We start from the raw sequence: 24,011 nt of genomic DNA, 5'->3' as shown, positions 1-24,011 counted from the left end.
TTCAAACTATGTATAAGTAAATATTGCACTGTATTATGATATATAAAGCATTCTGGAGTGTGTTGTTGGCAGAAGTTCTCCTGTTTAGCCACTAGAGGGAGTAATATTCAATAAAACAAACAGATCACTGTACACACACACACACACACACACACACACACACATATATATATATATATATATATATACCTATGTCACCTTACTTAAAGTGATACTTCACCCAAAAATGAAAGTCCTGTCATCATTATTCCCCTTCGAGTTGTTACAAATGTGTATAAATGTGTTTGTTCTGATAAACAGAGAGAAAGATATTTGGACGAATGCTTATAACCAAACAGATTTTGCCCCCCGTTGACTCCCGTAGTAGGAAAAACTTTTTTTTGTTCTGTTGAACACAAAGAAGACATTTTGAAGAATGTAGGACAGCAAACAGTTCTGGGGCGTTTTTGACCAACATTGTATTTTCCTTCTATGGGAGTCAATGGGGGGCAAAATGTGTCTGTTATAAACATTATTACAAATATTTTTCTCATTTCACATTTATACAGTTTTGGACCAACTCGAAGGCGAGTAAGTGATGACAGAATTTTCATTTTTGGCTGAAGTATCCCTTTAACACAGCCTACATATAATATGGAATAAAATCTAACACTTTAACTAGAACAAACTAATTTATATGTTACACAATAAACTCCTGCAGGTCTGCATTTCAACCTTTATTTAAATTAAAAATTGGAAAATTCAGGAACTATTGACAATTGTCACTTCGACTGGTGAATTCACGGCCGTCTAACACACGGACAACAGTATAAACTGTGTTCATCAGTGACACTATAAGAGAGAACTCCTCAGAGTCCGTAAGACTGAGCTTTAACTAAAATTGGATCCAATGGCCTCATTTAAGTGACTGAAATGAGAGCAGATTGAAAAGCAGGTCAGACCGAAGGACAGTCGTCGCATCAGACCAGATCAGTGTGATCAGAATCTCTATTGTAACATCTGATGCTAGATTTTGTTCACACGTGTACAGAAGGAGTGATGAAGCTGGCGGTAAACAGCTCTTCTGTTGGCACGGCATAATTTCATCGTCTCGCTGTGCCGTTACGCCTACAAATAACGTGTGAATACCTGCTGTCCAAACGGCCTTTCTGTGCCCTGAAACACGAACAATGTTTTCTGGTAAACCGGTGCCGTGATCTCGATGTATATTTCAGTTCTCAATATCACCAATATCATTTACAAAGCATGTGATCAGAGGACCAGCTCCTCATTTTATTCAAATGTATTATTTATTAAAGAATGTATTACAGATGTTTTATGCACGCAGTCGAGTTTGTCATTCAGGTGAACAGCTGTCATGCAGGAAAACTCAGTTGGTGCTTCACATGTTTACTGCTTGAATTGAGTTTAATTTGAGGTGCGTGTCAAGTAAACTAGATCACGGGTTCCGAACACTTTTCCCCTCGGGACCCCTGAAATAAAAGTGCCAGGGACTGGAGACCCCACTATCCTAAAAGGTGGGTAAAGTATACAAACATTGCGTGCAACTGTGAAAATGCACTTATAGGTCTATCCAAACACGGGCATAATAACAACACAAAAGAACAAAGTCAAACATAATATCACTTTATAGTTTACTTGTTGTTATACATAAACCATGAACTAATACTACAGATGGTCACATTTCTTCAAACTGATGGCACTAGACTTACAAGTAGGACATTATGTCAGCACGCCATTATTTTACAAGTCCATTTGCATGGTTTTATTTGTATTTTTAACTTCACTAAATTGTATATTTTGTTTCACTTATTCATTAAATACGCTATTCCTAATAATAAAGAAAATATTTCTGGAAATCATCTTGTGACCTACCCTCGAGGCCTTGCGACCCCCCGGGGGTCCCGACCCCTACTTTGGGAACCCCTGAACTAGATATCTAGTAAACTAGAAGTATAGTGTCCCTGCAGCTCGGGTCGAGAGTTCCTGGAGAACACACACACTGATCAAATGTATAAAACTGTAATCTGTGTTCACAATCTCCACTGTGTCTTTACATCTGACCAAGAATTCACTGCAGCGTCTGATCTGTTCTTATATCTGTGCTCTTTAGTGTTTTGAGAATGTAAGTGCACACTTATGCATGACTATCTCTCTCATTGCATGTGTGTGTCAGTGTGTGTGTGTGTGTGTGTGTGTGCCTGGTGGGGGATGTAGGTGTTGCGTGGGTTGGCTTGCCATTGGCTCTTCTCCCCATTTCAGTAAGTCTCTCTCTCTCTCTCTCTCTTTATCATTCTAACGCCCTCGCTGTTGCCAACCACAGAAAAATCTTTTCTACTGTTAACCATCTCTGCTCTTATATCCTTAACTGTGTTTGTGTGTTTTGTCATTTTTATTTTTTATGTTTGGTTGTCACTCTGGACCTGAAGTGTGTAATGATGCTGATGAATTCTTGAGGATAAAAACATATTCACACAGTGAACTACATGTTGTGCACATTGACTGTGTGTGTGTGTGTGTGTGTGTGTGTGTTTTTCAAAGAAACAATCAGAAAATGAATAAACTTATCTTTAAAATATGAATCACTTGAAACAATCGCCACAGCAGCAGTACGGTACAGGCAATGTATGATGATCTGTACATAAAATCATTGTGTATATGTTTACACGTGTAAATCTGCATGTCTGTGTGTGTGTGTGTGTGTGTGTGTAATGTCCATTTGTGTCATTTGTGTTCCCATAGCAACACTCTAGTACATCAATTCAACATAAGATAAATGAATAAAATAATAGAACAGACACTTGTCATCAACTGTATGAAGTCATTACATGGAATGATCTGTGTGTGTTGTGATTTTCATTTCTGCGGATCTCCACGGATGCTGTACGCACGTCTGCAGCTCTGGTCATCTTCTCTCATTTCAGTGGATCTGCAGTAAAGCTGCATTAATATTTCACACAGATGGTGTTCAGTAAAACACAGATCTGAGGTCAGACACTCACATTCTCACATCTCGTGTGTGTTTGTGTGCACACAGCAAGATCAAGATGTCACATTCAGGGCACATAAACAGACTGAAATCGTTTGCCATCACATTATTATCATATTTTTTGCATTGTGTCCAAAAGATAAAACACAGAGTGTTTACGAATCTTTGGGTTTTGAAAAGGTTTGTTGTCTCGATTGCGAATGTCATGTGTATTTGTTGTTTCTCAATATTAGAAGAATAACACACTTTTGGTGACACGCTGCAATACCTTTAAACGCACACGTTTGCACTGAAACAGGAAGTTGATGAGGGAAATACTGAGTGACTCCTCCCCTTTTTAAATTGCCAGTGACGAATGATGTCATAGAACGTGTTGTGGTGTATTGGCTGAACGGAGAGACTGTACGTTTTGAACGTTTATATCTGTGAATGTTGTCATTTAAAGATATGTTTAAGACGAACGCATTCACACTAAGAGACAAACACTGTGATTTTATAGGGACTTTAGATCGTATTGGATTATATTCTGTAGGAGTTTAACTGAGAACAGATAAATAGTGACATGTATAATAGATGTGGTCGGAATAATTCATGAGAAGATAAAATAGATATATACGCATTATATCCAGACAGCCGATCGCAGTCTGTCCCACTTTTTATCAGAAATATTCATTTAGTTTAGCATTGATATTATCCAGCTGTCCACGATCAGATCAGACCTGCAACCCATATCAGACCCACGGATGCTACAGTGAGTGTTTTATGTGTTACTGTATGAAATAATCTGTCGTGTGTCTAATGTGTTTTATGTGTTACTGTATGAAATAATCTGTCGTGTGTCTAATGATCTGCTCATCAATATTGCATGGCAGTAATATTGCACTGTCTGTGAAGTGTTAATCCGCAGGTTCCGTGATGGGAAATCCTTCCATCCATCAGTAAATGAGGAAGGCTTTGTAATTCTGCAGGTGGAGCGTTTTCAATCAATCTAATTGACGGTTCTCTCAAAGCTTCATCTCTTCCTTTAGCCCTTGTTTATTCTTTCATGTCTTTTGTTTTGTGTTATGAGATGAACCGTTCATCATCCATCATCAACAGTCAACACCATGTCATTGTCATGTACAACATCTATGTCTGATCAAACCCTTTATGGATGAATAACAAATGTTAACAGATACTCTGATGTTGACTGATTATTAATGGAATTAATTGATTTACCTGTATTTATAATAAATGATATTCATATATTTAACCGCATCACATTACAGTATTCAAGTCACGTTTATTTATATCCAATACAGACAGTTTCAAAGCTGCAAATAATAACAATATAACGTTCATTCATTATTAAAAGTGCCTTTAAGGGAAGGGATTTATATTCATATTACATTATTCTTATGTATATATATACATACATACATACAGTCTCGTTCTTATAAAATTGACTTGACATCAGTATTCTTTACTGTTTTCTTTCATTGAAGATCTAGAGGTCTAATGACACAGCATCTCTATGTGAACATCAATACGTCACATGATCTTGTCCTGTATTGTGTTTCATATAATAATATCACGTCCACATTCAGGTTGGACGGAAGCGGATCATTACTGTAAAAATGAACTTTTATTGGTTTGTCAGAGGACAGTTGATGTAGAGTCAACGAAGAAGAGCATGAAGCGGTCAGTTTCACGTCTCCTCTACAGATCTGTGCGTTTGGAAATGATGCACATCATTAAAACTGTCTTTATACAAAACACATGGCCTGAAGGATGAATATTTTCCGCGAGCGTGCGTGGGTTAAGCCCCAGCTCTGCTTTTAGTGCTGTTGAAATGATTTGTGTTTAAAACGCCGTCAGCAAGATGTGAAAGTTCATGCAGTTTTTCCCAAAGCAGAATATTTCACATTTACACAATGCTTTTCAAGACCACTGCAATCTATAAAAGTCGCTTGTAAGTCGCTTTGGATAAAAGCGTCTGCCAAATGAATAAATGTAAATGTAAATATGTACATTGCTGAAAAGCAATGTTCATTCATATGCATTGACCCTTTTAAATGAATAAATAAAAGAAACGTCACGCCCTATGTTGCATTAGCGCCGCCATCTTGGGAGGACACTCTGCTGCTATTGTTGTTTTGATATGTCTACAAGTTTAGCCAAGTAACGCTTCTTTCATGGTTTCTTTCGAATAATCTCCATGCACTCAATCGTTTCCTTTAGCCCTTGTTTATTCATGTCTTTTGTTTTGTGTTATGAGATGAACCGTTCATCATCCATCATCAACAGTCAACACGAGGTCATTGTCATGTACAACATCTATGTCTGATCAAACCCTTTATGGATGCTAATATAATTTAGAATATTTCTACAAGTTTAGCCAAGTAACGCTTCTTCATGGTTTCTTTAGAATAATCTCCAGGCGCTCTATCGTTTATGTATGTTTACCGGAAGTCCAGTTGGGGTCAGAAAAGTGCGCATGCGCAGTACCGTTTCTTGATATTGTTAGGATGAAACCGTCTATACCACAGTATTTCCTTTTTGCCGAGTTTTCACTTTTGGCTGGACTATTACTTTGATGTTTGACTAGAATGTTTCTCTATTGACTTCCTGTGCAGTGTCATCGATCGGCCGGTCTCATGAGAATCTCTTTGAGTCAGTCTGCACAAGATGCTCATTAAACCTTTAGTGAGATGTGCATTTCTGTGTCTAACACGATGAATAGAAACAGAGCAACCGAAAGAATACTGACACGATGAGTTATTATTTACTGTATATGAATATCAGTCTTTCTGTGAGAATACAGTAATTATTCATTCTACAAAGTTGTCTATTTACACATCATCATTACTGTTTGGTACAGTAAAACAGTTTTTTTTTTGTGAAGTCATGGTTAATAAACTCGTATATTTCCACCTGCTTCCAGACTCTTGTTGAATTTTTATGAATCATGGGACAGTGTGTGTGTGTGTGTGTGTGTGTGTGTTTGGTTCAAGAAGGCTGACCTTTCCACAGTCGAGCTCAACCGGTGGCTTCTTTTTATATCTGACTTTTAACTCACATCAAAACAATCCTTCATATGAGCTTTCCAGTATGGTCTCTAGTGGATATGTATTCTGAGATGTTTTTGTTATTGTGTGTGCTGTGTTAAGATGGTGTTTAAATTTTAAGGTCATATGTTTTAGAAGGTGGCGCGCCTGATGTTGAAGTCTGGATTTAGCGCTCATCTCCAGTGGTTACTCAACACATTAGATCTGTACATCTCTCTATCACTCCAGCTTCTTCTGAAACAACACAATTTCACATGAGTATAAAATGGAACACACTTGGGTTGGTCATTACTTCGTCTCAGAGACACATAATGAGTTGTTCATGTGTAGTGTTTTCTATCCCAGAGGAGCGGTGATGTTTGTGTTTGTGAAGGACTGGTGAATTCTGGGAAGGGTTTGGGAGGAATTCTCACTCAGCAGTTATGGCTTTAAGGAATGCTGATTGAAATCTTTTCCTGAGTTGTGGCGCTGTTGTTGTTTAAATTTAAAATAAGTAATGACATATTTAAAGCAACGGTTTGGAATAATCTGATTCCATGTATGTTATGAAATACTGGAGGTTTGAATAGACACCCTTTCTCTTTTCCATCCCACAAGTATAGATATAACTTTATAATGAAGGAATGAATTTCAGTATTAGGCAAAAAAAGAATTTTCTGTAAACTGGAAAAACTGAAATATACCATAACATATTTGATATATAATACATTTGCATATTTTTCTTTTAGATTTGTTGTATTTTTCTGTAATTTTAAAGTTTAGACCCTATTTGAAAAAGAAACAAAATGTTAAACAACGTTTCTTAACTATTTCACTTGTCTTTTTCTTAAATACAGAGTTTTGGACTGTTATAGAAAGATTCTGTACAAAATATTAAATTTCTGCTTTTTTATTTAGGTGGAAAATCTGTCAAAAACTACAGAAAATTCTGTAAAATTACAGGTTTTTTACAGAGAACCACATTTCAAAATAAAGGATTTACTGAACCTAAAAGAGTTTTATTTTGGACTACCGTTTACATTAATGCATCCAGTGTAACTGCTAATGTAGAAAGTATAAAATTCACATTCTTATTTCAAATTCAAAGCTACAATCTCTTAATCCATCTCTGTTTGAAATATGAAATGAAGGTCCTTGCAAGAGAATAACAAATTGTATCTATCTGCTAAATAACTATTTTCTTTACCAAAAAGTTATATGTGTGTATGGTGTGTGTAGGTGTAAACAATGTGTGTATGTGTGTGTGTAAATACGGTGACAGAGTTTTAATAATTGAAGAGGCAACTGAGGGATAACAAGTGCAGATAACAATTACATTAACATTGAGCTCTGAATCATTTTAGGAATGCTTTGACACACCCCCATCCCTGTGAATCATCTTCATACCAACTCTCTTCAGAGATGAGACATTTACAACAATGAACACTTATTAAAGGACATTCATTATACGTCTTTCAAGATGATTTAATGTGTTTTCACATTTGAAAATTGATATAATCTTCAATATAACAAACAACCTTTCTTAAAATGCCTTTCAGTACATATTTGCAATCATTTATTTCTTCATTTAATCACATTGAAGGAATGTTAATTGATATCCTGCCAACCTATGGAGTTCCCTCAGGAGCAGGAACACCGGCACGTTGATTATTGTTCTGCAGAAACTCTCGATCAAGGGTTCGTCAGTGCACTAATACATCACAGTTCTTAATTCAAATGTCGTAGTTCGTGACATATTATTCATTATAGTCGTCTGCGAAAGAAGACGATTCTCCTTCATCTAAAGCAAAACATGGACAGTGACTAAAGCTTTGTGTGTTACTCAGAGTCATAACTTATTCAAATCAAGACAATGTGTTTATAAAATGTTTTCAAATTAAAGTGTAACGAGAATGTATTTTAAACAAATCAAGAGAAAGAGAGACAGACAGACAGAGAGAGAGAGAGAGAGAGAGAGAGAGAGAGAGAGAGAGAGAGAGAGAGAGAGAGAGAGAGAGAGACAGAGAGAGAGACAGAGAGACAGAGAGACAGAGAGACAGAGAGAGAGAGAGAGAGAGAGACAGAGAGACAGAGACAGAGAGACAGAGAGACAGAGAGACAGAAGGACAGAGAGACAGATTTGGTTGTATTGTATCAAACCCTGTGATGTATCATATCTAACTTACATCTATTTGTATTTTTGCACTTTCCAACAACTACAACAACTTAGTTTGTAATGTGCAGTCATTGTGTTCCTTTAAATTGTGATATGGAATACCAATATAAACCAAAATAAATGACATAGTTATAAATAATAGATATAGGCCTACTAGCTTTCACTGTAGTTCGCTATTGAATGATGCGATCACTATAGTATAATTGAATATTTACTGCAGTAAGGTTCCAACACTAAATAAATAGCATCCAGTAATTTTCCTACAATTCCCCACAGTTAATACTAAAGTATTTCACGTGTGCTGCTGAGAAGTATTCATCCCCTATTATGAAACGACCCGTACATCCTCATATTATTTCTACCCTAAAGCCTTTCATTTAAAGTTGCCTTGTCATATTAAACCATCATACTGTCAACTATTTCAAGATGACTATTCGATGTGACTCAACTAACTCGACACGTAAAGTGTTGCTGATGGAGGCACGAGTAACAGCACTGTAGCCCACATCCATTGTGCCCTCAGGAGATCCGCTGTTGTTACCACGGCAACAAGCAGACCCTTGCCCTTCCCAGGGCTCCTGACATTCGTTCGGACCGTACCACCTCACACTGTAAATAGGAGGGTGAGGAAAGACCGTCGCGGCAACGCCCTCGACAAGATCACAGACGACACGCTAACGACGTCGCTTTAAAGCGGCAAACACAGACGCGCGATTGAAAAGACGCGAGAGAACGAATTGCGCGTTTATTCTAGTAAAAAAACAAGCTCCCCCCGGCCACGTCACATGACTTGGTCCCTCCTCCCACGAGCTGTCAGAGAGAGCAGCTTGTTGCACGAGCAGCTTCTTTGGTAAACTAAACTTGAGTGGGGTGTCAAATCTAAACCAGTCACCCGACAAAACGCGTTTCGCGTGGACCGACGGGAATGTGCGCATCGGTGGAGACGCAGGCCTTAACTCCGACGACCTAGCGAGTCGTGCACGGCGGCGAGATTTGCGAGGGCTGCGTGATTCGCGGTGAAGAAACGGCGGGCCACGGTAACCAGGTAAGCGGCAGGTATATCAGCGATTAAACTGCGTTAAGACGCGAGCTTTAAACGCCCGCGTCGTCGCACACGGACCGTCGCCCAGTGATGCCGACACGGCTGTAGTAAACCAGCGAGAATGGCACGAGCGCGTGAGAAGTTTCTAGGTCTGCGCGCGACGTCAGACACATAAATCAGCGTTAACGTGAAATACGACGCTGCGTTCGTTTCAACGGCTCGAATAAGCTTGTCGGTGAGGGTTAAGTTGACACGGCTCCGTGAGGAGAATTATCGCGTCGGTTTACAAATCACGCGTCGATCCCCGCGTGCTTCGGTCTCGACGGTTTCCGTCGGATATCGACTTCAGTAAGTTTATATCGTCGCGTAATGTGAGTTCGCGGTGTCGGTCGTCGGAAACGCGCCTCAGCCTCTCGATACGTTTAAAGTGATAGTGGCGGCCTTTTCCGCGCGTCACCGCTACGTGAAGAGAATTTAACGGAATAAATCACGTCAGTTTACGACTAAAATAGTAACGCGTACGTGTCGGTCGTGTATCGATTCGGCGTCTAAATTGAAATTGCGGGAACTTTTATTCACAGAAAAAAAATAATATTTTAATAATTTGACAGATGCCGAGGTGACGTTGGTTTAGTCTTTAAAAAGCGACTTTAACGTTACCTCGCGTCGCCGCGTGGGGTATTTTAAGGCATAAATCACGTCAGTTAACGCGTAGCGTACGTAAGCGGTTGTCGTCTTAATACGGAAACATTTGCGTACAAATCGGTGCCACCGGATTCCCGTCCGGTCACGAAACCCAAATCCCGCGCCACACCCTGCGAGAGCAATAACAAGGCACTGTTGTCATCACAGGACGCAAACGACGCGACGCAGCTGAAACGCTTTCTTTATAACGCACGCACATGCGTTGGGTCTCGATGTAGGCGGGATGTGACCCGTATCAAAAGTGTCTTGTTGTGACGGCAATAATCGTGTACGTAGACAAAAACTAATACTGCACATTCAGACGGTCATATCTGTCAATAATACGCATCTGTCATGTTTCGCGTTTCTTTTGAGCTGTTTGGTTTGTGGTGTCGAGTCATGAGCTACCCGAGAAACTGCTGAGATATAAGATGGAAAAGAATATATGCTAAGATGCTTTTCTAAATCCCAGTAAGCATAATGCAGGTGTGACCTGAATAGGAATCTTAATTCTATCATCTCATTTTTATCTGCAGGTCTTGCAACTTTCATCTAGTGATTTAAGTGTCAGTGAGTGTCCGACGTTACAACTACATTGAGTAGTTTGTTTACGTGAATTTGCTTAGTAGACACTTGAATCCTTTTTATCCAGAAGTGAATAAACAGCTGGTGTAAATTGTAAACGTTACGCGGCGTGCACTGGTGCAAATAATAGCTTGACCGCACATGCACACGGATGTCTTAAGTCACTTTTTGACAAATAAGTTCTCGATGGATCCGTATGCTGCTGAGAATCGATTTTCGTTCGAAACCGGAAACCCGTTGGTGTGCATTTCTTTACAACAAGAACAAAATGACACGTTTGATAAAGTAATAATCATTAACCAGTGTTCCACAGGAGCGTACGTTCGATATTTGTAACAAAAAAAACTGTATTACTCCGACCAAATAAAGAGGGAAAAGAACTTGGAAATCAAATCTGTGAAGGATTAGATGTCATGTTGTCCACACAGTTTTATATCAGAAAACTTATGTCAAAGGTTAAATTATTGACCAGTGACAGTACGTGATGCCAAACCTTTATTAATGGTTTTCATATCCAAAGCATTTACAACAAATGCATGTTTTGTTTTGATACTCGACCCTCGGTAAGGGTTTTATAAGGTGTATAATTTGTATGAAGTGGTTACGATTGGATATTTTGGCTTCAACTCCATTTATATGATCCACTTTGTGCAAATTTATTCATTAAATACGTACAAACTCCTGTGAGACATGCGTAAAATGCACACGCAGAAATGTTTAACGTGTTTTTTTAATTATGCAAAGCGTTTGGTGACGGTGTATGTGGGTTGAATCAGACATGTCCCCGCGGGAGTGAAAGTGTTGAGATTAATGAGAAAGAGTTGACAGTCGGGTTATCAGGGGTTAGTCGGCAGCCGCATTAGCGTGTTCGCGTCTTGCTCCATTGTTGTTTAAGCCGTGCACTGTTTTAATGTGTTTGCTTTTGTAAAAAGCACTCGGACTGTCACATAATTGCAGTGCTGTTGCAGGAACGAGAGCCCCTAAAAGCTGAAGGCTACAGCTGTTCTATTGATTAGGATAGAAGCTGCTCTGACTCATCACTTCTGCCCCACTGCATCATCTCTCACGTGATGCCCAGAGACTTCCTGTCACGAAGATAGGGGAGGGGACGTGTCCTCATCGCCCTGCAGTAACCATGCTCATTGTCATAGCGATGGGTTGCCAGGGGATGCGGAGACCTTGGAGGGAGGCAGGGATGCTGAGGTTTGATGTAGACGTGCGAGAGAATTCTGAATTCAATGTGACTGTACAAACACTGCCTTGAGGGCAAACTTATTTTAATTTAAAGCTATTATAATGTGACATTTATACAGTTGTTGGTTACAGTTATTTGTTTAATATGATAATTTTGTGTCAGTTATAAAAACAACAGGAAACTGCATTTCATTTGGAGATGTTTTTTTTAATCGATTACTCAGTGCTTCACTAATCTGGCACCATAATGTAATATCTTTATTATACAGTTTCATAAATTCTATACATCAACAATGACAATGTATTGTATCAATGAACAAAATCAGTTTACATGAATATAAATATTAGTGTCTTGTGCAATTATTTCAGTATATTACGTTTTAGTTGAATGACAGTCCTAATAAATAATTTTCAGTGATTGGTTTAGCATCGAATAATCTCAGATGCTGTATATGCTTTCTCAGATTCTCTGTTGCTATGGTGTAAAATCGGGGAAATACCTTTTTAAGAAGAGCATTTGTGAGCGTGAGGAGGCCGTCGTCTGAAGCTGTGAGGTCAGCCTGTCAGTTCAGGAAACTCGACCAACAACAGAGCCTCATAGAGGGAATGCGGAACGCTATTGGCTAAAGGAGGGATGGGCGGCCCCTAGCCGGAGGCAGTCTGGCAGGAAGGGGTTGGTTACGGGTTGGTGGGGGGGAGTGGGAATGGCTGGAAATATTTCAGTCGGATAGTTCGGCAGCGAGACGTGCTGGTGCTTTTCCGTCTCGACATGGGCCTTCAGCTCAAGAGTGCACACGGGGAATGACAGATTCACCAAGAGGGGCTGAAACCATCCTCACACCCGCTACCTCCACCATTAACTGAGAAGAGATTGAAACGTGAAGGAGGCTCCGTTATTTTAAGGTCTGAGGAGTGGAGAGTCTCTCTCTTTAATTTTTGTTTTACTGTCGGTTTTGCTGCAATATGCTGCATGCATGCAGTGGTATGTGTGTGTGTGGGGGGGGTCTGAGAGGAAGTGTGGAGTTGTCAGTAAGTTGCTAATTCCTGTCTTTGTCCCATGTGCATTCTTTATCACATGCATTTCCAGTTTCTTCTTTTCTTAGTTTATTAATATAGTTTGGACTGTAATGATGCTTTCCATGTCGTCATAGTAAAAATGAACAATTGCTTTCTGGTCGGCCACAAACCGAATGCACATTTGAGAGTTTTTTTTCCCCAGCATTTTTTGTAAGAAAAAGTTAAGTTTTCTTTGGCAGCCGTTTCTCATCGCTGTTGAAGTTTTTGTGTGCTATGAATAGAAATGGTCCAGTCTTGGCATGAGGTTTTTATTTCAACATAACGAAGTGTGATAGCTTTCATACAACTGTTTGTTGAGATCTTACACACGTGCGGTGCAGATTTCAGAGTTCAGGAGCTGTGCTGTGCTAGGAAAAGGCCGCATTTGTATGGAACAGTTGGCAAATGTGTTAAGAGGAAGAAGGTGTTTTTTTTAGAGGCTGACTGACTCTGCCCTTCCCGTTAAAAAAAAGCTATGAAAACAGCCACTGACTCTATATTTGCCATGAGAGGAGCAGCAGCCTTCTAAATCGATCAGAAACACGTCGAGACAAACGTGGAAAGGTAATTAGCCTTCACCTTTTAACGCTTAACAGCTGCGAGTCGTTTTTCAAGAACAAATTACCCTTTATTATCAGACCAGTTTAGAGAGGCCGGCGTATTGCGCACTTGAAAAGAGAAACGTGACTTTGTGCCAACATTTTTCTAACGCGCTGTCAAACACTTCTGTTTTGTCAAATTAATGTTTTCCGTTGACCGAGAGAATATCTAAACATAAGATCGGCATTATAGCCTTTTGGGGTGTTATCCCGGACAGGAATTAGACTAGTGCAAGACTAAAATAAATGAAAGAGCAACTGAAAACAACTTGCACTGACATATCGTAAAAATTAATTCATGCCTTTGTGCTATTTAAAAATGCACACAAGTCATGTTTTTTTGTAAGGCATGTTTGTTGAAACTACTTAAATTGTCTAATTAAACTAAGGCCTAGTCCTAGTTTAAGATAATCCATGTCCGGGAAACTGCCCCTTTTATACATTTTAAACTAAGTTAGGGTATCGTCACATGCTAGTGTTTTTGAGTGAAACATGTGTCAGTCGTGAAATAGCTTCTACAAAAACACAGCATAGATCTTTCTGTCGCTAAGTAGATCAGATCAGTGCCTAAATGATGTTAATGAAATTGTACATCAGTTTCACACAGCCTAAGGATATGAGCGCAGTACCAGCCCGGCACGCCTGTCGTCCACCGGGCTATAAATAAACTAGAGACGATGATCTGGGTGATAAAAGCGGCTTCGATGTTATGAAGATAATAACTTAGGTCACTGAGATTCAGTTCTAAGACTATTATCTCATGACACACCCGCTTTTGCTGACCACGTCAAATAAAGTCTGCTGAGAGCCGCATGTGCTTCTATTGCATCCGATTTGTTCTTCTTCAAATACTCTATATGACATCGATTTTGAGTTAACTTTGTGATTAGTTTTGGTATCTAACTGAAGTTTAAGCTATGTTTGATGCATTAATTGAAAGCGTTGATCTGTATGGCAGGACAGGGCAGGATTTAGTAGTTTTGACTTTAATTGTTGTGGACATGTAGAGGATGCATTTAGTTTTTTAGATTTGTACACAGTAAATAAAGAATTATGTGGAATAACTTTAATGTGTGCTTTAAATACTTTAGCAATAAGAGCTGTCTGCTTGCTGATGTTTCCTGATAATTTCCTGGTGATTTACTTTTCTTCTTGTCACATGCAAAGTGAAGCCGCCAGTTAAAAAAAGCAAGAATTTTCGTTTGAGCAAAATCATCAAAATCCAGCTCTCAACCTAATAAACAAATGATAAAATGGCTATTTGCAGTCCATGCTTGGTCGACAGCTGTGCTTTATTCGCAATAAAACACAGCTATGACCGTTTCACCTAACCATTCTGTATGTTGCCAAAGTCAGCTTATGGAACTCGTGCCACTCAGCGGCCATGTTTGCAACGCCTCTGGGGAGTTTTTTACGTCATAGCAATAGTCCGATCTCTTTGAATTGTGGCAATAAGGTACTCAAGGCTAGTGCTTCATTTTAAGGCTAATAAACCACTAGCCTCTCGTACCTTATTGCTTATTTGTGAGTCAGTATATGCAACACATTCTCACTCCCGACTTGTCATATATTGAAGCTCGGTCAGCGCAATTTGCTTTAACGCACAGGCTACCCCTTTGGCGTAATTTTCCTTTAAGATTAATGGACAGGATAATTGCGTTTAAATGACGCTATTCAGGCAGTTTATGCAAGTAAGTTTATTTATCGTAATATAAAACACACGATACAAGCAGTTACAATGTTGTTCAAAATACAGATATTCTGAGGATACCAAGGTCAAGCGATCGAAATTGAATGAGAAACAGATTAGAATGCGATCACAGTCCACCATAAATCTCTGATCCTGCGAGCCGAACAACAGGCGTTAAAAATTGTCGCTAGAACAAGTTGCGTCAGGCTCCCGCGAGCATCTAGCTAATGTTCCATTTATTTTTTTAATGAACTGCTTGCATTCACGGACAATGCATCTTCTTATAAATTTATTGTACGGCTTCGGTGCAAAAAGATTTTCGACACGAGATGTTTGTAATACTTAAAAATTTTGTGCAATAAATACCGGTTGACTGTCCTTTTTATCGAGCATTGTGTTTTATATGGTTGAAAAGTGGTTAGGTTTAGGGTGGGGTTACTAAAACAACAAATAATTATGAAAAGCTTAGTATTGCACGCGTCTCGGTCTGGAGCATTTAGCGAACAGCAATGCAGTTCCGCGCTTGTTGAAAAACGTCGCCAAAGGGGTAGCATTAAACCGGGTTAAAAGGTGACGCCAAGGGGTGCTGACCGAGCATCAATATGTGCTGAGTCGGGAGTGAGAACGGGTTGGTATATGAGACACAACTCATTAGATTCTGTGGGGTCCAGAAGTTAGGTAAAAAGAAAATATCTAACCTATGGTGAAGATAGGAGTGATGTGTTGTAATGGCAGGTGGATTACGTAAAGTCTGGTATGATGCTGGATTACTTCACATTCATCTTCAGGACCTGATGTATGGTTTCAGTTTAGATTTTATTTTCATTCAAAGTGCTGAAGTTATGTTGTATATTTGTTGTTTTCGATGTTCAGATCTGTTGTTTAGCTTGCAGTTTTAATGAAGGGCTCGATGATCTGCTCAAGAGGATCTCACTCATTCAATCCGTACAGGGATCAGTCCTTCAGCACTCTTTGTATTAGCGGCTAAGCTACTTTACAGCACCCAGTGCTCGACTTTAATTCAACATTTAATTTTCAGACATCTATTTGTCTACATGAATGTAGCATATTCCTGAGTGAAACAAAAGGTTCAAAGGGTGTGATTTTAACCACTGGGAATTGATTGGATTGTGAACAGTTGTTCTTGTGTTGTTCTAGAGTTGGAACACGTTTCACGACATGTATTACGTAACTGAGTACTGTAGGGTGAGTTTTGATGTCATGCATGTAAAGTCTGGATCTCAGTCAGATTTATTTACATTTTTAAATAGATCTGTGGAATGTGTTGTCCTTTGGAAGCGGTGATCATTGTGAGAGAGGCGGAGCTCACAGACACCGCTAATCTCTGCAGGTCATAACAAGGATAACACAGACACCTTCCTACCTGAACACCATCTGTCTGCCCTCAACTACGCTCATACCTGCTTCATTACGACTGTCTGTCTGTCTATAATCACTCACCGCTTCAAATGTTTAGGCATGACCTGAAGTCTAGAATTTCAACAGTTCAAACGTGCCATTTCCCCAACTCATACACATTTCCTCCTCTTAGTTTATTGAAGAAAAATGTAACCAGTTCGTTGTGTCTCTTTATCAGGATTCACCTTGATAAGCTAATCATCATCATTTTTAAGTTGAGCTGTTGGGTACGATTATGTGTTAAATGTCAGTTTGACTTCACAAGAGAATGTAAAGGAACCTTCAATTTTATGTTTGAAACAGAGAGACCAAATTGACGAATTTCAGTTCTCGTTGTAGTTAAATGCTACATAAAGTCTTGTGGTAGCTATGAAATAAACGGGAGATAATGATCATGTCATGTTTTTCTTCTGTGTTGACCCGAGTTAACCCATCAGCTGACATGGACACATTTGCATTCATTTGCCTTGAACCACTACAGCAGCTCCAACCAATAAAACACAGTTTGGTTTTCATGATTCGTTTTTTTTTTTAAATGAATACCGTATGTACAGACTTCTGTTCACATGTTTTCACATTGAACGGAGAGCTGATAGAAAGCGGCCTGTTAAACTCTATAAGTGTTCTATTATGTCAGTTTTCAAGATTTAAAGCACTTCTGTCTGACAGATTGTATTACTGAAGAATCCTTTAACTGTCGTTCACCTCATGAATTAGACCATCATCTTTCTGACTTCTAAAAATACAAGAGGATTAATTGCACCAGGTCACGTCACATGATTTCTATCCCATTTTTTCGACTCTCGGGGGGACGGCTATGAAATTAAATATTTCCGTAGAGACTCGTCGAGCGACGAATACGGCAGGCCGTTTAATTTTATAATAGTAAAATTATAATAGTCCAGCGGGTACATGTGACGGATGGGCGGTGATTGAAAACACTGGGCTTTTTCCTTTTCAAGTGTTCCTGCTCGCTTTCAATCAGAGCTTGAGTGAAACCAGTCTCTCCTTTTGAAAGCTTTATGAATGTGTTCTTCAAGAGCTGAAATAATGATTCTGACATTACTGTCGCACCATAAAACCATATTTGTCAGGTCAAACCTGTACATGAGTTTCTTCTTCCGAACACAAAAGAAGATCATTTGAAGAACAACACTGAACCTCATTGACTTCATTGTATGAACGCAAAACCACCAAGGCATTTCTCAAAATATATTTGATATATATTTATATATCTGCATTATATACATAAGCTTGTGTGTCTGTTGAGCTACACCTGTTGCTTTCTTCTAAAAGGGTAGATTTCTCTAATTATGGCTCAATTAAATCTTTTTTGCATCTGCACTCTTGTGGTTGCTAGGCATTATGGGAAATAGATGGAGGAAAAAGACTCGTAGCAACAGGAGTGGAAAATTAAAGACACACTCAAGTTCATTAGATTTCTCTGATACTCTCTGTGTGTTTTTGGTGAAAGACAAAAGATGGATGTGGATGACCACTCGTCTAATAATGAAGGGAATCTATCATAGTGCCTGTGTCCATAAGACATGGGATGTGTCTGTTATTACACAGCAATGAGAATCTGAAGGAGCCAGCACTTTTGAAATCCGTTTAATTTTTTCCCAAATTCCGTTTTTTCCGTGTTTATAAATGTTATAAATATGGCGTAATTCCGCGCCTTACTAACATAACGTCATCACACATATACGGCGCCTCATACAAACAGGGAATATGCACTTCTGTCATTTTATTTGTCAGTAAATGAATTGAATACATGGCAAAGAACAGGTATTTGTAAATGGGTTATAATGGGATTTGAAAATGATTTAATAAAAAATTGGCCAAATTCTGTGACAATCCGTGTCATACAGTAAATTCAGTTTTTAAGTCTGGATTCCGTCCGTGTTTTCTGCGTCGCTGAAATCATAGGGCCCTACAGCACCAGTGTTTTACAGCCCTGTTTCAAGTGACTGCACCACCCCCACATGTCCACCCATCCGTCTGGCTACTCTTCCCTCCTTTAGTTTGCACAAGACAATATTTCCAGATGTTGAGAGAAAAGAGCTTTATTCAGCAGCAGAGAGGATGTGTGTTATTTCACTGTTGAGTTTAGCAGTACAGCATATCATCTTCATAATTTCAGTCCTATATGACTCTGTGTGTCTGTGCATGTGTGTCTGTCTGTCTGTCTTTCTGTATGTGTGTGTTTCTGTCTATCTGTGTGTTTCTGTCTGTTTGTGTGTGTCTGACTGTCTGTGTTGTTCTGTGTGTGTGTCTGTCTGTCTGTCTGTGTGGTTGTGTCTGTCTGTCTGTGTGGTTGTGTCTGTCTGTCTGTGTGAGAGAGAGCGTCTGTGTGTGTGTCTGTCTGTCTGTCTGTCTGTCTGTGTGGTTGTGTCTGTCTGTCTGTGTGAGAGAGAGCGTCTGTCTGTCTGTGTGTGTGTGTGTGTGTGTCTGTCTATCTGTGTGTGTCTGTCTGTCTGTGTGGTTGTGTCTGTCTGTCTGTGTGAGAGAGAGCGTCTGTCTGTCTGTGTGTGTGTGTGTCTGTCTTTCTGTGTTTATGTGTCTGTGTGGTTCTGTCTTTCTTTCTGTGTGTTTGTGTGTCTGTCTGTCTGTCTGTCTGTCTGTCTTTCTGTATGTGTGTGTGTGTGTGTGTGTGTGTCTGTCTATCTGTGTGTTTCTGTCTGTTTGTGTGTGTCTGACTGTCTGTGTTGTTCTGTGTGTGTGTCTGTCTGTCTGTCTGTCTGTCTGTGTGGTTGTGTCTGTCTGTCTGTGTGTGTGTGTGTGTGTGTCTGTCTTTCTGTGTTTATGTGTCTGTGTGGTTCTGTCTTTCTTTCTGTGTGTTTGTGTGTCTGTCTGTCTGTCTGTCTTTCTGTATGTGTGTGTGTGTCTGACTGTCTGTGTTGTTCTGTCTGTCTGTCTGTCTGTCTGTGTGGTTGTGTCTGTCTGTCTGTCTGTCTGTCTGTCTGTGTGGTTGTGTCTGTCTGTCTGTGTGAGAGAGCGCGTCTGTGTGTCTGTGTGTGTGTCTGTCTCTCTGTGTTTATGTGTCTGTGTGGTTCTGTCTTTCTTTCTGTGTGTTTGTGTGTCTGTCTGTCTGTCTTTCTGTATGTGTGTGTGTGTGTGTGTGTGTGTCTGTCTATCTGTGTGTGTCTGTCTGTCTGTGTGGTTGTGTCTGTCTGTCTGTGTGAGAGAGCATCTGTCTGTCTGTGTGTGTGTGTCTGTGTGTGTGTCTGTCTCTCTGTGTTTATGTGTCTGTGTGGTTCTGTCTTTCTTTCTGTGTGTTTGTGTGTCTGTCTGTCTTTCTGTATGTGTGTGTGTGTGTCTGTCTATCTGTGTGTTTCTGTCTGTCTGTTTGTGTGTGTCTGTCTGTGTTGTTCTGTGTGTGTGTATGTGTGTGTGTGTGTCTGTCTCTCTGTGTTTGTGTCTGTGTGGTTCTGTCTTTCTGTGTGTTTGTGTGTCTGTCTATGTGTGTGTCTGTCTGTGTTTGTGTGTGTGTGTGTGTTTGTCTGTCTGTCTGTGTGAGAGAGAGAGCGTCTGTCTGTGTGTGTGTGTGTGTGTCTGTCTGTGTGTGTGTGTCTGTGTGTTTGTCTGTCTGTCTGTGTATCTGTCTGTCTGTGTATCTAGGGTTTAAGTTGAAGAGTGGTGTTGGGTGGAGGTCTTGAGGCACACATTGACTGAGGTCATCACGCCTGGAAAACACATCTGTTTCTGGGTGTTTAGTGGCTGGCAGGAATATTGCTGCTGGTTTTCTATTGGTTAAAGGATGGCATCACTCAACAGGTCTTTAATGTGTGGGGTGTGTTCTCCATCTGTGCCACTGTGTGTCTGCTGTTTCTCCCTCATGTTCTGTTCTTCTGTGTGTGATCTGACAGATAGTTTTCATGTGGAGACAGAATGCTTTCCGGTTAAGTATCGGCAATGCTTCAGTAAAACTTTTTATATTTTTATGGCAGACTGGTAGGTGACAGAAAATCTGGAACTTCAAATGAACATGACGTGATGTATAGAATATATTGCACCTAAAAACTGATGTGAAGACATGTTCAATAATAATGAAAGATACCAAAACAAATAACATCTGACATCAGATAATCTACAATAAAATAAATGAATAAAAAATAAGGATCACGGCATTGCTATTTGTTATGTTTTAACAGATATCCTACATCATGAATTTTTTAATCGAAGGTTTTTCTAGCCCAGTTTAATATTTAAAATGACTGAATATAACAACAATACATATATGGGCACGTTTCTTTCTGCGATAATTCGGTCACTTTGATTGTCTATGTATGACTGACAATACAAAGTCGTTCTACTGTTTTATCACTTCTATCAACAAGTGTCGTCCACCTCTATTCGTATTTAAATCAGAATTCTTGCTATTAGTCACTTAACTTTGGCCTGTGCTTTTTTCTAGATCCCGGACAGAAGTGCCTTCTCTGACGATGTTCCTACTTGAAGCTGCTCACGTCCCATAACGATAGCCTGTCCTCAATTGCTTCTGGCCCTACGTAGTGTCCACACGACTCCCAAGAGCGAAACCTCACGTGGAACACATCTCATTTCTTCAGTTTTGCCAAAGCACAAGGAAACGGCAAGCCTCGTTCATTCAGAGCGATATTACATATTATTCAAAAGAGAGCCATTGCCTTCAAATAGAGTTATCCAGCATCAGCAGACTCGCTTCAGAGGAGACGGACGTTTGGAGACGGATGTCCTGGAGCATGTTCTTATTGTTACATCCATGTTGTGCACCTGAGACTAAATGACTGATGAGTGACTCTTCAGAGATTGACAGCTTTACTGATAGCGGCCATCTCCCATGCTCCTGCCAGCGGGGCTCTGAATGTCACGTCTCTGTTTAAAGAGCCCCATCAACAAACGGCAGCAAGCCACAAATAAAAACCGCGCACGTTCGTAGATTATTAGAGACAAATCAAAGTGATTCCTTTTACTGAAGCAGACGAAGGTTCTGGTTCAACACAGCTTTGATATGGCGTTAAACATCGCTTCCATGAGAGACACAAAATGGCTGACGCTGGAGGTGTGCCGGCAGTTTCAGAGGGGGACGTGCTCAAGGAGCGATGAGGAATGCAAATTTGCGCACCCGCCCAAAAGCTGCCAGGTGGAGAATGGAAGGGTGATCGCATGCTTCGACTCGCTGAAGGTAAGCCACACCTGCGTGATGAATATCATATTAGCGATTATTTCAAACTTTTGATTTATGTCCTGAAAGTATTCCAGCTCGGGAAAACACGGACGAGATTTGTTTACGAACTGCCTCAAATCTGGCACGATGTGCATTTAAGCTCTGATCGTCATGTTGCTTTTGTAAAACAACTGCAAGATAATAAAATAAACAGGGGCCGGATTCACGAACCTGTTCTTAAAAATAAAATATTTTTCTTAGAAAAGATTATAGGAAGTCCGTAAGTATGTTTGTAAGTGCGATTCTCAAACATTTCTTAAAATGATTTAATTCTTGTAGTAAGTCTAAAATGATATGCTTTGTCAATGATTCTACTCGCTTGCTTGTGTGTTAACTGTATATGTTTATTTATATAATAGACTTTGTGTGTAACAAGCACCTTGCGTTCTTATATAGCGTATATATATTAGCATGTGATGTGTTGAATGGCATTAACGCTAAAATGTTGGCAAGCGTTTAAAGACTAGACTTATTATAATTCCTTTTGTGTGTTACTTTTTCCCAGAATAATGTAAAAAGTAAGTATGTTTTTAATCATGAAAGCTAAAGTAAGGGAGCCAGACCTTATCATCATAAATTAATATAAATAATCTTTAATGGCAAGTTAATGTCAAAATTATGATTCTGGCTCAATACAATACACGTCACATGTGAATCAACCAAATACATGTATTAAATATCTTACCTTTAGATTTAAGACAAGAATTATCTTTTAATGTTTTGTGAATCCGGCCCCAGATGTTTGAGCGGCAATTCGTAACTTTTGCCTCTCTGTCGCCATCTCTGTTCGAAAACATAATTGCAGATTACTTATGAATTTATCTTTACATGTTACGACTAGACCGCTAAACTTCATTAAATAATTACTATCAATTGGGGTAAGGAAACACTTTTCAATATTTTGCAATAACCGTCCTAAATTTTTTTAAATTCCTCCAAAAATAGACTTCAGTCATCTAACTTTAAGATGTTGCGGGAATAAATCAGAAAGTGTACGATGTGTTTCAAGAGGTCCGTTTAAAATGAAGAATGAATAAACATCTCATGTATGTGAAATTCTCATTGTTAAATGCATGTCTGTATTACGATTCATTGCAGCAAAAGTTTAAATCAAAGAATTCAAGGGCCCTCATATTAATTCAGCTCATGTGAAGTCACTTACTTTTATAATGGCTCATCCAATCAGATGTCAGGACGTTGTGTTGCATTATGTGTTGCGTTCATATTGATCAGGACTGTTGATCAGTCTAAAGTCAATAATAATTGTGTATATAAAGCGTGGCAGATCACTGGACTCGTGTAATGGAGTGAGTGCAATGGTGCGTCGACAGATTTTTTTTCAGGATACTTTTTGTGTTGCTGGCAAATAGGTTGTGTAAGTGCAGCACTCTTAAATTAGAGTGCATGCGTCAGCTGGACCGTACTGCATACTGCACACTTCAAATACAGCTGACCTATAGAGTGAAAGGCCAGAGAGCATCACACGTCTTTATATCTCTCCCTCTAATGTTACCATACCACGTCCCTCATTTATATGTCTGCCTGTTTTTGGACGGATGAGAAACCTTGACCGTGTTCAAAACAAATCGCACAGACTCGTGCAGTAAACAACAATTCAAACTTGTCTGACCGCTATATTAGCCCACACACAAGTCAATAATGCTGCAATCTGCTAACTTTGTTGAGTTAAATAAACAAAAAACAAAAGTAAGCTGCAATTTTATGTGTTTTTAGAGACAAAAGTTAAGCATTGCAGCTTTAAATACTGCAAATTAGCTTTTGTGACTGCACATCGGTTACATGTTACATAAATACTAAATCACATTTCAATAGTGATCATTTGATGACGTATGGCAGGATTTATTAAACACTGCTCTTTATATCCGTGTTATACCATGGTCTGTCTGAATACTGGATCACAGTTCGAATCGCTTTATTCCTTCAGCAGTGAGGGAGTAAAAAAAACTAGTTTTTACGGTAATAGTTCATTACACTTATTGTGTATGAACAGTATGAACCAGAGTACTTCAATCAAATCACTGTATATTTAAAGTGCTGTAGGTGATTGTTTCTCGATTCATCTGGGTTTTTTAAACACAGATGGTCATAGAATGAGCCGCACGTTTTAATGCGTAGTTGTGTCCTGAAACGCAGCAACGGTGACATTGACAAATGTACAGTTAAAGTGGAGCAGCTCACGTCTCGCATGGGACTAAAAGACTGGAGGTGATTCTCGCCTTCATGTAGCGCTATCTCTAGTATTTATTTGACAGATTTGGAGAGGTCATTCGCATAAGATTGTGTTAAGAGACGCTAGCCGCACATATCAACATATCAAATAT

At 39.4% G+C, this 24,011-nt stretch overlaps 1 protein-coding gene across 6 annotated transcripts in view; it reads left to right on the top strand.

Moving 5' to 3' along the window:
* The first annotated feature begins 8,920 nt into the window (after positions 1–8,920).
* Positions 8,921–24,011, top strand: part of mbnl2 (muscleblind-like splicing regulator 2) — a 40,486-nt gene continuing 25,395 nt past the window's right edge. For 4 of the 6 annotated variants that reach the window (XR_013787037.1, XR_013787038.1, XM_079462866.1 and 1 more), the window contains exons 1-2: positions 8,921–9,236; positions 20,878–21,627. Coding sequence is in view for 3 of the 6 variants with exons in the window: in XM_079462866.1 (XP_079318992.1) it covers positions 21,454–21,627 (174 nt within the window). In the remaining 3 variants the exon portion in view is untranslated. Of the gene's footprint in view, positions 9,237–12,396; positions 12,600–20,877; positions 21,628–24,011 lie in introns of those variants that run through there. The other 2 variants (XR_013787039.1, XM_079462867.1) reach the window with 1 other exon arrangement.

Source organism: Barbatula barbatula, assembly GCF_947034865.1.
Source record: "Barbatula barbatula genome assembly, chromosome: 8".
In the NCBI taxonomy this organism is placed as follows: domain Eukaryota; kingdom Metazoa; phylum Chordata; class Actinopteri; order Cypriniformes; family Nemacheilidae; genus Barbatula; species Barbatula barbatula.
Note: the sequence above shows the minus strand (reverse complement) of the source record. Positions and strands in the feature narration are given on the sequence as shown.